The sequence below is a fragment of the Phocoena phocoena genome, chromosome 3, assembly GCF_963924675.1.
Source record: "Phocoena phocoena chromosome 3, mPhoPho1.1, whole genome shotgun sequence".
NCBI lineage: Eukaryota > Metazoa > Chordata > Mammalia > Artiodactyla > Phocoenidae > Phocoena > Phocoena phocoena.
In genome coordinates this window covers 102,131,105-102,144,533 of record NC_089221.1, presented here as the reverse complement: position 1 = coordinate 102,144,533, position 13,429 = coordinate 102,131,105, and the positions used below count along the sequence as shown (strand labels likewise).

General features: G+C 45.3%; 1 protein-coding gene across 2 annotated transcripts; it reads left to right on the top strand.

The window, feature by feature from the left end:
* Positions 1-479: 479 nt before the first annotated feature.
* Positions 480-13,140, top strand: PPIC (peptidylprolyl isomerase C). Of its 2 annotated transcripts, none has more exons than XM_065873354.1 (5): positions 480-657; positions 6,997-7,110; positions 7,572-7,665; positions 10,542-10,726; positions 12,379-13,015. In XM_065873354.1, exons 1-5 carry the CDS (start codon positions 541-543, stop codon positions 12,391-12,393), a joined length of 525 nt encoding a protein of 174 aa, XP_065729426.1. In that variant the 5' UTR covers positions 480-540; the 3' UTR covers positions 12,394-13,015. The 2 variants fall into 2 exon arrangements, with proteins under 2 accessions (XP_065729426.1, XP_065729425.1); XM_065873353.1 differs by having other exon boundaries at positions 488-657; positions 12,375-13,140.
* The last annotated feature ends 289 nt before the right edge of the window (positions 13,141-13,429 follow it).

Below are 13,429 nucleotides of genomic sequence, written 5' to 3'. Positions count from 1 at the left end.
AAGCCTCTGATGGAACATTGGAACCTGGCAGGCGCGGCGGAGGCTGCTCCAAGGGCAGCTGCGGTCACAGACCGGGACCCGTCCGCAGAGTCCCCAGCCCTAAGGCGCGTAAGTTGCCAGGAGGACCCGGAGCCCGGAGAGTCCTCGACTTTCCATCAGGTTTAATACGCGTCTACGCTGTAAGTTCCTGGCGATACCCCAGCGCACACCCCTCAGCTCCCGGGTCCCGGCCGAGCCCGCAGCACCCGAGCAGCGCTGGCTCGCTCCGGATCCCGGCGCCCAGAGCAGCCTCTGGGTGGCTGGATTCGGCTGCGCCCTCCGTGGCGCGCCACTCCCGAGTCCTCAGCTCGGGTCGCTGGGCTGAACTAGGGAGGAGGCGCCCTCGGTTCCGGGCCTGCCCAGACTGCCCCATCCCCATCACCCCCGCCCCCCTCCCCGCCCCGAACCGGGAGCGCGCAGGCGCAGCCGGCCGAGAGTCCCACCAGCGGTACCCGAGCCTGCGGTTGCACCCGAGGCGCTGCCCCCGCTGCCATCCTCACGATGGGCCCGGGTCCCCGGCTGCTGCTACCTCTGGTGCTTTGCGTGGGGCTCAGCGCTCTCGTACCTCCTGCGGGAGCGTCAGGCGTCCGCAAGCGAGGCCCCTCGGTGACGGCCAAGGTGACTGGGCGGCGGGCAGCAGTTTCCCCTCGTGCTGGCCGAGGGGATGGAGAGCTTTGGGGACTGGAACCTCAGGGTCAGGGGCGGCGAGGAGGGGGCTTCCCGGGCGCAGAGGACGGGAGGCGGCCGGGGGGCTAGGTGGCAGGAGGCTGCCCGCGCGCGGGGGCCCGCGCTCTCCCGGGAGACTTTGGGGGCGCTGGGCCCCCGCCGCCGGCTGTCTGAACTTTGCCTGGGAGTTGGGAGAAGCTTCCGGAACCGGCGGGCCCTTTCTTCAGGAAGGAGACCGCCGAGTACTTCCTTCGCCTTGGCAGGGACTGGGGAATAGAAGCAGGAAGAATGCGGGAGGGACGGGGACTGGCGGAGGAGACGCGTTGCGAGCGGAGGGGTTGCAGCTGGGCCGCCCGCCGCGGGTGTCACCTGACCTGGCAGATCCCAGGTCCAGCCCCTGTCGCGGTGGGGTCGGGGCAGGCATTACGTGGCCTTGCTGAAACCAAGGGCTATCCTCCTTTTCCTGTATTTAGGAGCGACCGTCCTCCCCGGGGAGGGAGAGGTGCGCTTTTCAGACTCTGGCGGCTGGTGGGTGGACCCCAGGGCTTGGGGACGGTGCTAGCAAGGCACAGGCGGCTCCATTATAACTGAGGCCAGCCTTTTGCTCTCGATTGGGGGGTGGGGTGGGGGGACATCTGCCATAGACTGGGTCTTTACAGCTTCAGGGCTTTCCCCACCATATTTAGCCAAGGTTAGAGGATAATGGGAGGGTGCAGGGAGAGATAGAGGGAGGGAGGGAGGGGATGATTTGGGGCCCTTGATGACCACTTCTAGAAAACCCAGTGGCAGGGGTGTCTTGGAATCTGGAAGGAGGGGCAGCTGCAGGTGGTCTTAACAATCGGTCCGGTGTCTGCCAGTAGAAATGATACTGTTGGATGCTTAAATCCTCTACCACACACCCCACCCGAGGAGGGGGGAGGACAAGGGGCGGGGGAGGTTCAGCCCAACATCTGACGTAGCCTAAGAGTGAACAGAAAGGCCATGCTGCGAAGTATGTGTGGTGATAAACTGAGCTTGCTGGCTTTGAGCACTGATTCTCCTCCCAGCCCCTTGATCTTTGGGGCTTATCTAGCTTTGGGAAACTGCTTATACAAAGCCACATAGCTGAAGGGGGGGAAGTGTGGGGGGGTTTCTTCCAATCTGCAGATACTATTTGGGTCTCATGGGATAAGCCTTAAACATAAAATTCATGAAGTTGAAATGATGAAGGAAATAAACCCGGAAATAGATTGGGTGACATTTAAAAATACCTGAAGGGTAAGAAAAAAAAAAAAAAGCCTGGCAAAGACTTTGGAGGCAAAGGGAACTGCATATGCAAGGCCTCCAGACAGAAAAGTATGTTCAGACAATGGAGAAGGGATGGTGTGGCTTCAGCCCAGGGATGAGAGGGGGAGTGGCTTGAGATGAGGTTCTGGGTGAGCAGCAGCAAGATCAGGTAGTGCCTTCCGGGCCACAGTTCGGAGTATGGGTTTTAAGGCAATTATTCTCATAATTTGAGGTTTTATTCTAAGTGCAGTTATAGCTGCTGAATGGTTTTAAGCATGGGATTGACATGATCTCATATATGCTTTTAAACAATTACTGTGGTTATGCAGTGGAGAGTGAACTGGGAGGTCTTCAGGGCTCCAGGTCAGAATCTGGAGGGTGGTGGCTTGGATTAGGGGGGGTAATGGTGGAAATGGGGAGCCAGGGAGGGACTAGAAATCGACTTTTGAAGTGTAAGTAACAGGACTTGCTGACTGTTTAGATAAGGGTGGGAGAAAGGGAGTAGGACTGTCAGATGAAATACAGGATGCCCAGTGAGATGTGAATTTCAGATATGCAACGAATAATTTGTTACTGTGAGAACGTCACCTATAGTATTTGGGAACAGGCTTACCTGGGAAGCTTTTAGACCTACCAGTGTGCAGAGACTACCCCAGAGCAAGTAATCAGTAATCACAGTCTCTGGGAGTGTGGAGCTGTGGTTGGGAACCTCGAGGAGAGGGGAGGAAGCTGGTGGCTGCAAGAGGGGAAGAGTTGGGGCATCTTAGCCCCAAGTCCAGGGTGCTGTCACTGAGGGAGTTTTCAGGACTCTACTTTTGGAACAGTCACTCAATCTATCTCCTTTTTTCCCACCCCATTTGTCATTACGTTCTAAAAACTGTGTAGGCATGTCCTTCCACAGTTTCAACTCTGTTGAATTACTTTTTCAGTGGACATTTTAAAACAACTAATCTATTGGAAAGTGGAAACATTAAAAAATGATTTCTCTGTGTGGAAAAGTAGATTAATTGGCCATCACTCTAGTTTATTGTTTTCCCCAGCAGTCTTTACCTTTTCCTCTGATTTTGTTTAAAAACAGGAATCTGTAAATGAGAGGTGTGAAGTGCTATTCCCCCCAGGGCCCTTTAATGGCACTCACCTTGTCCATGAATCCTGCTGCCAGCTGGACACCTCAGCCTCCTGCCCATCCGTGGAGCCTCAGGTTTGGGCTCCAGCTCACTGGTCTCAAAATCCACCGAATTAGCGTTTGCAGCCCTGCACTTTCCAGCAGATGCCATGGGCTCTGTGCAGGGTCAGACACCGAGACTGTAGAAAATACTGCTGCCACCTTTCCAGCTGCACTCATGTCACAGTTTGCTGGCACTTCCCGCAGCTCTTGGAGTGGCCAAGAGGCTTCAGCTGGGGTAACAACAAGTTACCTAATGTCTGAGGCTCCTCCTCTGTTCCATTTCTATTTCCTCTGTAAGTGGAAAGAGAAATAATACCTACCTGCAGGGTTTTGCATATTAGATGTGATAAAGCATGTAAAATGCTTAGGCCTGATTGAAGTTCCTGATTGAAGAGGTCAACTGTTAGTGTTATTTGTGTTACGTTATTAATCCTCCTGTGGCAGTGCAGCCCTGAGAGGAATCATCATCTGGGTACAGATGACGAACAGGAGCTCAGAGCTGCCCAAGGTCCCATGGCCAGTTAGTGCTGGAGCTGGTTTCAGAACAGTTTCCTGGACCTCACAGCTCGTGTCCTTGGTGTCTTCCCCAGTTACTTTGGAAATGGAAGCAGGATTAACCCTACAGGGTTTGGGCCAGGCTATGTGAGTGCCTCTTGCCTCTTCCCCTGTCTCTCCCCACCTCCAGTGCCTTGTAATTAAAAAAAAAAAAAAATTTATTTACTTATTTATTTTTGGCTGTGTTGGGTCTTCGTCGCTGCGCGTGGGCTTTCTCTAGTTGCAGCGAGCAGGGGCTACTCTTCGTTACAGTGTGTGGGCTTCTCATTGCAGTGGCTTCTCTTGTTGTGGAGCACAGACTCTAGGCACGTGGGCTTCCATAGTTGTGGCACATGGGCTCAGTAGTCGTGGCTCGCGGGCTCTAGAGCACAGGCTCAGTGACGCACGGACTTAGTTGCTCTGCGGCATGTGGGATCTTCCCGGACCAGGGCTCGAACCCGTGTCCCCTGTGTTGGCAGGAGGATTCTTAACCACTGCACCACCAGGGAAGTCCCCCCGTAATTTTCAAATGACTTTCAAGGGCAGCCTCAAGGGAAAAAAGGAGTGACTGAGGGGCCAGCTGCTGAAGTGCAACATGGAATTCAAGTGCCACCTTTTCCAGGAAGCCTGCCCTGATCTCCACAGATAATCATCACCTCTAACCGTGACATTTTATCTGTACATATCTTCTCGTGAAACCTGACTTCCCATTATATTATAGCGAGTATCTACGTGCTTTCTCTTCTGTGGGACGCTAAGCTCCAGGAGGGTAGGGACTTTGCAGCCCCACCCCTTGTCTAGCACGGGGCCTGTTCCCAAGGACACGCAGCCAAGTCACAGACGATATCGGGGTGAGAGGGTTTGCCTGGCAGCCACCCTGGGCCCACCTTCACCCTCTGTCTAGGTGTGTGTGCGCCCTGGTCCTCATTTAGTATCAACTGGCATTGAACTATTTAGGATTTTTTGAGTACCTGCGTGAGCTGACACTGCAGAGCACTGGGAATCTAAAAACACCGTTTCTACCCCTTAAGGGTTCCCTGCCTAGACAGAGCCATATTCATCATAAATCGCAGTCCAAGTGAACGCAGCCTCAAATTGAAATTTTGTCTTTCATGCTCCTAGTGTTGCCTAACAAAAGCTGGATCTCTCAGCTGGCATCCTTCCTTTGCCTCTGGAACTGGTGAGAGTCTCCCTTCCCAGCCGGTTGCGGTCAGAAGGGCTGTGTTGCTTCTCTGCACATGGATCACTTTTCCTGACTCAGTGCTTTGGTCCCAGAAAGAACTGCCCATCCTTGTCCCTGGAGGCTGCTCCCCTCCTTCCAGGCCTGCCTCCCATCACACCTTTGCCAGGATGCCTTCCTTCAGCCTTAACATTCCTCCAGAACAGGGGGTGTACAGTGTTCTTGGGGCATTTGTAACCTGGGGCCTTGTGCTATGGTTGTTCGTTTACTTGGCCTGTTTACATAAGCTTCCTTAGGACAGGGACTCCCTCCAGTAGCTTGTACCCTCACGCTGCCTTCTGCATGGATCTTTGACAAGTACTTGTTGGCAATAAGATTTGATTTCATCATTTCCATTAGAGTTAGGGAAACTCTGCTATATTTTCTTGCCATCACGCATGAAGTTGAAGGATGCTGTGGTTTGGAAAAAAATCATATTAATATGTGTGCTAGGCTGCGTGTAAGAAAATAAGATTTTTACTGAAGAGTTATGCTGGGTGACAGACACTTTTGCTTCATCTTCTTATGCTGCCCTCCCATATCTGATTCTCTTTGCTGTTGAAGTGTTCACAGGCTTTATTTCCTCTTCTTTATTTTAAAAGTCTGATAGGCTCTTCTAGTGTCTTATAGGGTGCTTCTTTACGATTACATACCCAATTCTTGTCCCGGTGCTGCTTCATTATTGCCTGTCATTGAATTTACTCCTTGGTTCAGAAATCCCTTTGGAGAACCTGCTTCTCTTTGATCCCAGCTCTGCATGCTGGGCTCCCGCAGGTGTTAATGCAGCTTCCTGAATTGTCCTACTCCACTGCACTGCCCATTCTCAAGGGCACCGTCTTCTGTGCGTTCTATGAAGTTTTACCATATAAATAATAATACAGTCTTCGCTGCTTTGGCCGTGTAAAATTACAAAATACCACATCATCCTGTGACAGACGTCCTGACGTATTGACAGAAGCTCTGTCTTGAACTAAAGCTTGACAGTCTTTACTTCGTGATTTTTCTAAACTGTACGACATCTTTTCTCTTTGACAACCCTTCTTATATTTTTTAAAGCCATCTCTTGAATGTCTTTTTTACCCATTCAAACAGTACATTGGTTCGTATAATCTAAACTCGCTAATAGAATGCCCTTTGACTCCATGGCCTTTTCAAGCATTCTATCTCAGAACCATCTCAACACAGTGATTTGTGAAGCAAGATGTATGTAATTTCATTTCAGATGAAACAGTTAAAAAAAAGTCCAAGAGAGCTTTTAAAGTTTATCTGCAAAAAAAAAGTGACTCATTTCTGGATGTGTGCTTGCTCTTTTCTGTTCTAAACTGTTGTGACAGAGTAAGGACACATTGTACATGTGCAACTTTGGGGACATGATGACTGAATTTGGTGTCTGAGTTTACAGGGTAAATGGTTCTGTCAGGACCTGAGTGTAATGTTTGTTGTATTTTGGGTGCAGCTGTGGCCCTGGTGCCTTAGTGTGCCTGGACCTGCGTGGCAGGCCTTCTGGAGGAGTGTTGTGTGTTGTGATAATCTTTCACGGTCCCCTTGACAGCAGATGTCTACTGAGAACTCATTGGGAATTTAGCACTGCTCGAAGTTATGAAAAAATAAATCTGGATGGCTAGACTGTTTCTCTCCTCACCATTTTTTTTCCTCCTGCCAAGACTGGAGAGTATTACCTCTCAGGAGACCAACAGTCTCCACTCTAACCCGTGTCCGCAGAGCTAGGAAACAGGAGGCCAGAGCAGTGCTGGTCTGGGTTGTGGAGGGGAGAGGAATTCTTGAAGACATTACTGGCTGACTCTGACAGTATTGAGTCCAACTTTAAACCCAGTTTCTAGTACAGTGCCTGGCCTAGAGGTGGTGCTCCGTAACTGTTTGGTGAATGAATATTTGTGAGTGAAATGTACCCACAAGATGGTTTCAGAGCTCCTTTAATTTATAACATGCTCCTTCATAAAATAGCTCCTTCGTGCTCCTTTATAAAATACTGGTGGGCAGGGCCCTTGCATGTGGATCAGTTCTCAGATTATCATGTTCCCTTACCTTGTATTGTGGCTTTTTCACATTATAACCTTCTGCTCTGCCTTTCAACCACACGCAGGTCTTCTTTGATGTGAGGATTGGAGATAAAGATGTTGGCAGAATTGTGATTGGTCTCTTTGGAAAAGTTGTGCCCAAGACTGTGGAAAATTTTATCGCTCTGGCAACAGGAGAGGTATGTCTCAGTTTTATTCCCTTTAACTGAGCAGAAGTAGATCTTCCTTCTTTTAAGCCAAACGTAAAGATGTATTCTGGGAAAATAAGTATTAAATTCGTAGATGAGATGAACTTGAGACATCTAACAATATTTTACTTTATTTTCCTAGAAAATCGCTATTCTTCAAGCCCTCAGTTTCCTCAGGGTTCTAGAAACTGACAGGAAACAGTCATCAAGTGAAAATGCAGACTTCTCTTTTTTTACTTGTGCAGGTTAATACTTTACCTCTATAGTTTATGTGTTTACTTTTCAGTCAGCTAATGATAAATTTCTATCAGTAAATTATTGCAGGCACCTAATCTAGTTCTGTAGATATTTTGCGTAATTTTCTCATTTTGTCATTTCCAGATAAACACTGGGGTTTATCTTACAGTATGGGTTATATCTACTTGTGTATTCAATTGACATAATCTCTTTAGAAAGGATATGGATATAGAGGAAGCAAATTTCATCGCGTCATCAAAGATTTCATGATTCAAGGAGGAGATTTCACCAGTGGAGATGGCACTGGCGGTAATGTTGTCTCTAACATTTTTCCTTTCCTGCTTACCCAGGTGAAACCTAAGATTAAGATGATGTATTTACCCAGCATATTGAATTCCCAGATTTAAGGAACAAAGTCATAAAGACAACCAGACTAATTTTTCAAGAAGGATTGAGTTGGGGTGGGGGGCCTTATCTAACAAAATCTTGGTAGGTGTGAATAAGTGAAGCCTCCTAATTTGTAACAGTATTGCTTTGGTGTTCATTATCTTTCCATAGTGGAGATATAGTCATTTAGTAGGCTGTCTTGCAGTGCTTAAAATCCTAGACTTCTGGTATGTAGCAATACAGAAGGATGTCTGTCATAGCAAGGAAAGGTAGACTGAAAAACTGTACCCTGGGGTGGCAGCCAGCTGCAGATGTGCACGTTGGTGGAGGGGGTCTGTGGACATCATGCCAGAATGATGAGGCTGGTATTTAGGTGGCAGGATTATAGGTGAATGTACCTCCTTCTTTCAAAATTCTTTCATTTTAATTGTCAGCTTTTTCAATAATAAAAAAATTAAGTAATAGACAACTTGTCAAAATTACAGTATATGTTAATTTTTATCAACAAAGTTAGAATTCTATAAAGTACAAATAATTCAATTTATAGAGTTTAAGTATCTCTGAGCTTATTGTTTCTCATTGAGGATTCCAGCTACCCAGCTCCCTGGACTATTTTTCCTCAGAAATGTAGCGAATTCCTGAACACACACACAGTATATAACCACAAAGAATTTAAATTTACTTCAGGTTTAAGATTTTTAATTCAGCAAATACTGGTTTTGGTGGATATTAAATTGCTAACTTTTTCAAGAAACAAGCCATTTTCAAGCACTATTGTTAATTTTATGTTTATTGCAATTTTAAAAATAACAAAATGGCTGCCATTAAATGTTTGGATTTGCCAGACACTTCAGGAGGGTTACTTTTAGCCCCTGCAGAAATGCTGCTGGGTATGGGAATGTAGAATGGAGCACAGGAACATGTTCAGGTTACTTGGTTTCATGAGGTTGGTGAGGATGCTCAGGGTAGCAACCCCAGCTGCTGCAGAGCTGGGTCTCAGTGGAAAAGCCTGCAGCTCCAGTACGGGTCCCCTCAGGACTGGCACCCCACTGCCCTGCCTGGGGCCCAGCAAGAATGGTGATGGAGCTCTACTGTGTCCTCTTTTCTGTGTCCCTCTCTCTCTCTGCTATCCCTGCTCTGTGTGTGTATATGGGCTCACATGAGTTTTGTAGATAGGACCTTTTGGATCATTTAAATTTAGCCTAGACCTCTCTGTAAGCAAAACTTTGCTACCAGCCCACCTCATATGTCACTTACCAACCAGCTATAAATGGCTTGCCTTTGGTATCCACTTCTGGTCCTTCTAACTGAGCCAGGATTTTTTTTTTTCTGGGTAAGATGAATTATATTTGATCTAGTCTACAAAAAAAAAAAAGTCAGGTTTCCTTAAATTATTAAATATTGTATTAATTACTCAGATAAGTATAAAATAAGACAATTACAAAGGAGTGAAGTTGTTAAAATAGCTAGTTATTCATTCAAAAGCCATATATTGCAAGATGTAAACCTTAAGAAGGAAAATAATTAGGATTCACAGAATGTCCTTACTAATTCCTCTACTGCAACACTTTGTAGATATTGTGTTTTAAAAGTTAACTACATTAGCTATGAAGACGTTTTGGTTGTATATAAATGAAGAAAAACGCCTATGTGAGACCCAAGTCTTAAGGAAGTAGAATTTTTGCCCGGTCCTTCACAAGTACTGCATAGTAAGAAAGGAGATAACACAGGAGCTAACTGAGCCAGGACTTTAAGGCTGGCCACCAGTGGATAAGGAGCCCTGCAGTGGAGGAGGTGGGTGTGACGGTCACTCAGGGTGTTAGAGGATAGAGCAGATACTTTTCATGATCTGTATTGTTGTTTTATAGGAAAAATGTGTTCTGCTCTCCCTGCTGCTGTGCTTCATCTCCAGCCCCCATGCCTGCCTTTGGTTCTTCCGTTCAAGGTTGGCTCCCTGGGTGCTGCCACTTGCTGTGACCCTCTGTATCCTGATGAGCCCTGAAGTCATCAAGCCTAATGACTTCCAGGCTTGCGCTGTTGTTCTCAGTGCTGAGGCTCTTCGTGCTTAGGGAACCAGAGTTAGAGCCAGAAGTTCAAGTTCTACTCTGCTGTTTTCAAGTTTGATAACCTCTGTTTCCCATTCAAAATGGGAATGAGAAAACCTATTCTGTAGGATTGTTGTGAGAATTAACTCGGGGTGTATATTAAGTGCGTATTGTACTCTGGTTGGCTGCAGAGGTAGGAGTGATCCAGGGCAAGTGACCTGAACCTCAGGACAGAGGTGGAGCCACTAGGTTGGCTTATCCACCTTTCCATTGGGCTTCACAATGTCATCCTGTCCTTCAGTTCCTTCTCATTTCAGAGTGAAATCACTGACTTGCTTGTTCAGGGTTTGGGTCTTGGTTTGAGGCCAGAGGGCATCCTCCCATCTTGTGTCATACTTAAGGCTTTTGTTTATTTGTTTTGGTCCCTGATGCCCGGTTTCCTTAAGGAGCTAATCTTTTAAAAAAATTTTTTTGGCCGTGCTGTGCGGCATGCAGGATCCTAGTTCCCCAGCCAGGGATCTAACCCATGCCCCCTGCAGTGGAAGCATGGGATCTTAACTACCGGACCTCCAGGGAAGTCCCCGTTAATTTTATCCTCTGCTTTATTTCTCCTTACATTTGACCATCTTTTCCCCATCCCCACCTCCTACAGGGTTCTATTAACCAATCTACTCAAACCTTATATTCCCCTTTGAAGAATTTACTTTCATAGAACATCTGTTGTCTCTCCCCTTTTTGTTTTGTCTCACTCAGGTATAAGCATTTATGGCGAGACATTTCCAGATGAGAACTTCAAACTGAAGCATTATGGCATTGGGTGGGTCAGCATGGCCAATGCTGGGCCTGACACCAATGGCTCTCAGTTCTTTATCACCTTGACCAAGCCCACCTGGTTGGATGGCAAACATGTGGTATTTGGAAAAGTCATTGATGGAATGGTAACTTGATGTATTATTTTTTCTCATTCAAAGATTTATAATGAGAGTACTCTTAGTGATTTAATCTCCAAATGTGCTTGTTAGAGAGCCATAATTATACGCTAACTGGCCTCTTCAAAGGTGAATAAATTATATATGGTGTGGTATTTTTAATTGTTAGGAGCATTGGGGCAGAAGCTGGGGACTTGACAGGGAGAAGTTGAGTACTTAATTCATCTCACACTTGAAATAAGTGGAAACTCTTTTTAAAGTAACCAGATAAAATCCCATATGTACATACAATGAAATATTATTCAGCCTTAAAAAGGAAGGAGATCCTGTTACATGCTACAACATGAATAAACCTTTGGAATGTTAAAGAAAACAAGCCAGTCACAAAAAGGCTGTATGATTCCATTCAAATGAGGTATCTAAAGTAGTCAAATACATGGGAACATAAAGCAGGATGGCGGTTGCCAGGGGCTGGGGGGATGAGGAAACCAGGAGCTAGTTCCAGCAGGTATCTCTATAGATCTTCAGTTTTATAAGATGAAAAAGTTCTGGAGTTTAGTTGCACAATAGTGGGAATATGCTTAAACTAATGAACTGTACACTTAGAAATGGATAAGACGGCAAATTTTATGTTATGTGTTTCTTACCACAATTCAAAATAAAATATTTTTAAAAGCCCTGAGCCCCATGTGGTTTATTTTTAAAACCCCTGAGCCTCCAGAGGTGGGCCCGTGAATAAGCGTGTTAAAAAATTGTGGTAAAATGTACACAACATAGAAATTCCCATTTTAACCATTAAATAAGCAGTTTTTAAAGTGCCACAGGTAATTCGGATGTGTAGCTGCTGCTTTAGGTACACGTGTGCACATATGAATCCCCACACACAATCTATTTAGAAATATATATTATTGATATTATTAGAAGAATGCTGGTCGTTTATCTTAAATTAACCTAAGTCAGACAGAGACTGGATTAGCTGACACCATGTCCAAAGCGCTCAGAGACTTTGTTGCTATTTTTGTCTCAGCGCTGTTTGGGAAACTCGTCAGAAGTCCACTTGCCTAGTCCTGGCCCAATATGTGATATAAATTAGTCCATGAGCTTGTGAAGCCTTCCAGAGTAGAGAAAGGGGCCTTTTACACGACTGTGGGGTTGGGGTTACATTAGTAGCAGACTCAACCTGTAGATTACTGGCTGGGGTCAGCTTTAAAATGGACAAACCCAGAACTAGCTCCACTACTAAATCTGCTTTCTGGCTCATTTTCTTATGCCTAGACCTCTTATAGAGTGGAGCTGAAATTGTCTCAAACTCCATGTTAACTCTTAAGTTGGGTTGTAACAAGTGAATAGAAATACTTTTTATTAGCGCTAGATGTTTGCAAAAATATCTAATTTTTTTTAGAATATAAAATGCTAATAAAAAGAAGAAAGGAAATACACAAATATGCTCTCTGATTAGCAAGCTAGTGGGTACATTTTATTCTGTTATACATAAATTTCCTGACTAAATTTTCCATAGTTATCTTGCATGGTTTTCGTAATAATGCAAAAACAACTTATTTCCCACTAGGGCTTTCAGACTTCACATTGATTTTACCTCTTGATCACCACAGTTGCTGGTCAGAAGTGATCCATGGGTCTACTTTTCTCTCACCAGACAGTGGTCCACTCCATAGAACTGCAGGCAACTGATGGGCATGACCGTCCACTCACCAACTGCTCCATCATCAACAGTGGCAAGATAGATGTGAAAACGCCCTTTGTGGTAGAGGTCGCTGACTGGTGATACAATTTGCAGAAAACAAAGAAGAACACACTCTGCCAGGGGTGTGTGTGTGTGTGTGTCTGTGTGTTGATTCTTAAAAGTTACTGTTTTGCTTTGTTTTTTAACTTTATTCTGTTTTCTATCCCAGATCACAGGAAGGTTATAGAAAGCAACCACTCAAAGTTTAGTTAGCATGAATTTTGGTAAATCACTTGTTTAGGGACTTTGCACTTAAAAGACATATCCCTTTCCTCCAATGGTGCTGTTTTTAAACTAGAAAACTTTGTATTGGCTATTTTCTTTTGAAGAACACAATCATTTCTTTCCTAGATTAATTGTGACCCCCAAATTCAGTGATGCTGAAGATTTGTCTGAAAAAAGATGGGAACAAGAAGTTTATTACTTTGTATTCAAACAGAAATTCTTTTCAGGTAAAGGGAGATTTGATTAGTATTATCTGATATATGTCGCAGGGACTTTTACCTGATGAAAGGTGCTTTGGTATTCTCTATATTAAATACTTCTTACGTAGATCAGTTATTTTTGCAAGACTTTCTTTTAACCTGACGTGCTTTAAAACGAAAAGTAATGTACAAAATATATGCATTTTAATGTCAATAATGAAAGATTAGCGAAGGTTCTATAAGTCAAAATATTAGCACAGCTGGATAATTTGGGATGGGAATGCACAGAAATGATGCCCATCCATATCCCAAATACTTGAGCTGATTATTCACTAATTTTTACTGGGTGTAACATGTTTAGAAATTTCCCTTGAGTCCAGTTGCAACAAAAAGGAGTCTTTCTTCACTTACATAGTGGGGATGAAGATTCGGGCTGTACTTAAACTAGATGGGAAAGTAAAATCTTATGGGTGGGGCCTTGTTGTAACATACCTGGCTGTACCAGAATGTGCCTGATCTGTGTTCAAATGGGAGTGGTAGTTG

Bases quoted from the DNA above. Each gene is read 5' to 3' on its own strand.
- PPIC (XM_065873353.1), top strand. From the start codon at position 541: ATGGGCCCGGGTCCCCGGCTGCTGCTACCTCTGGTGCTTTGCGTGGGG. The intron at 7,111-7,571 runs GTATGTCTCAGT...TAATCTCTTTAG, and splicing joins TCGCTCTGGCAACAGGAGAG to AAAGGATATGGATATAGAGG. The intron at 7,666-10,541 runs GTAATGTTGTCT...TGTCTCACTCAG, and splicing joins CAGTGGAGATGGCACTGGCG to GTATAAGCATTTATGGCGAG.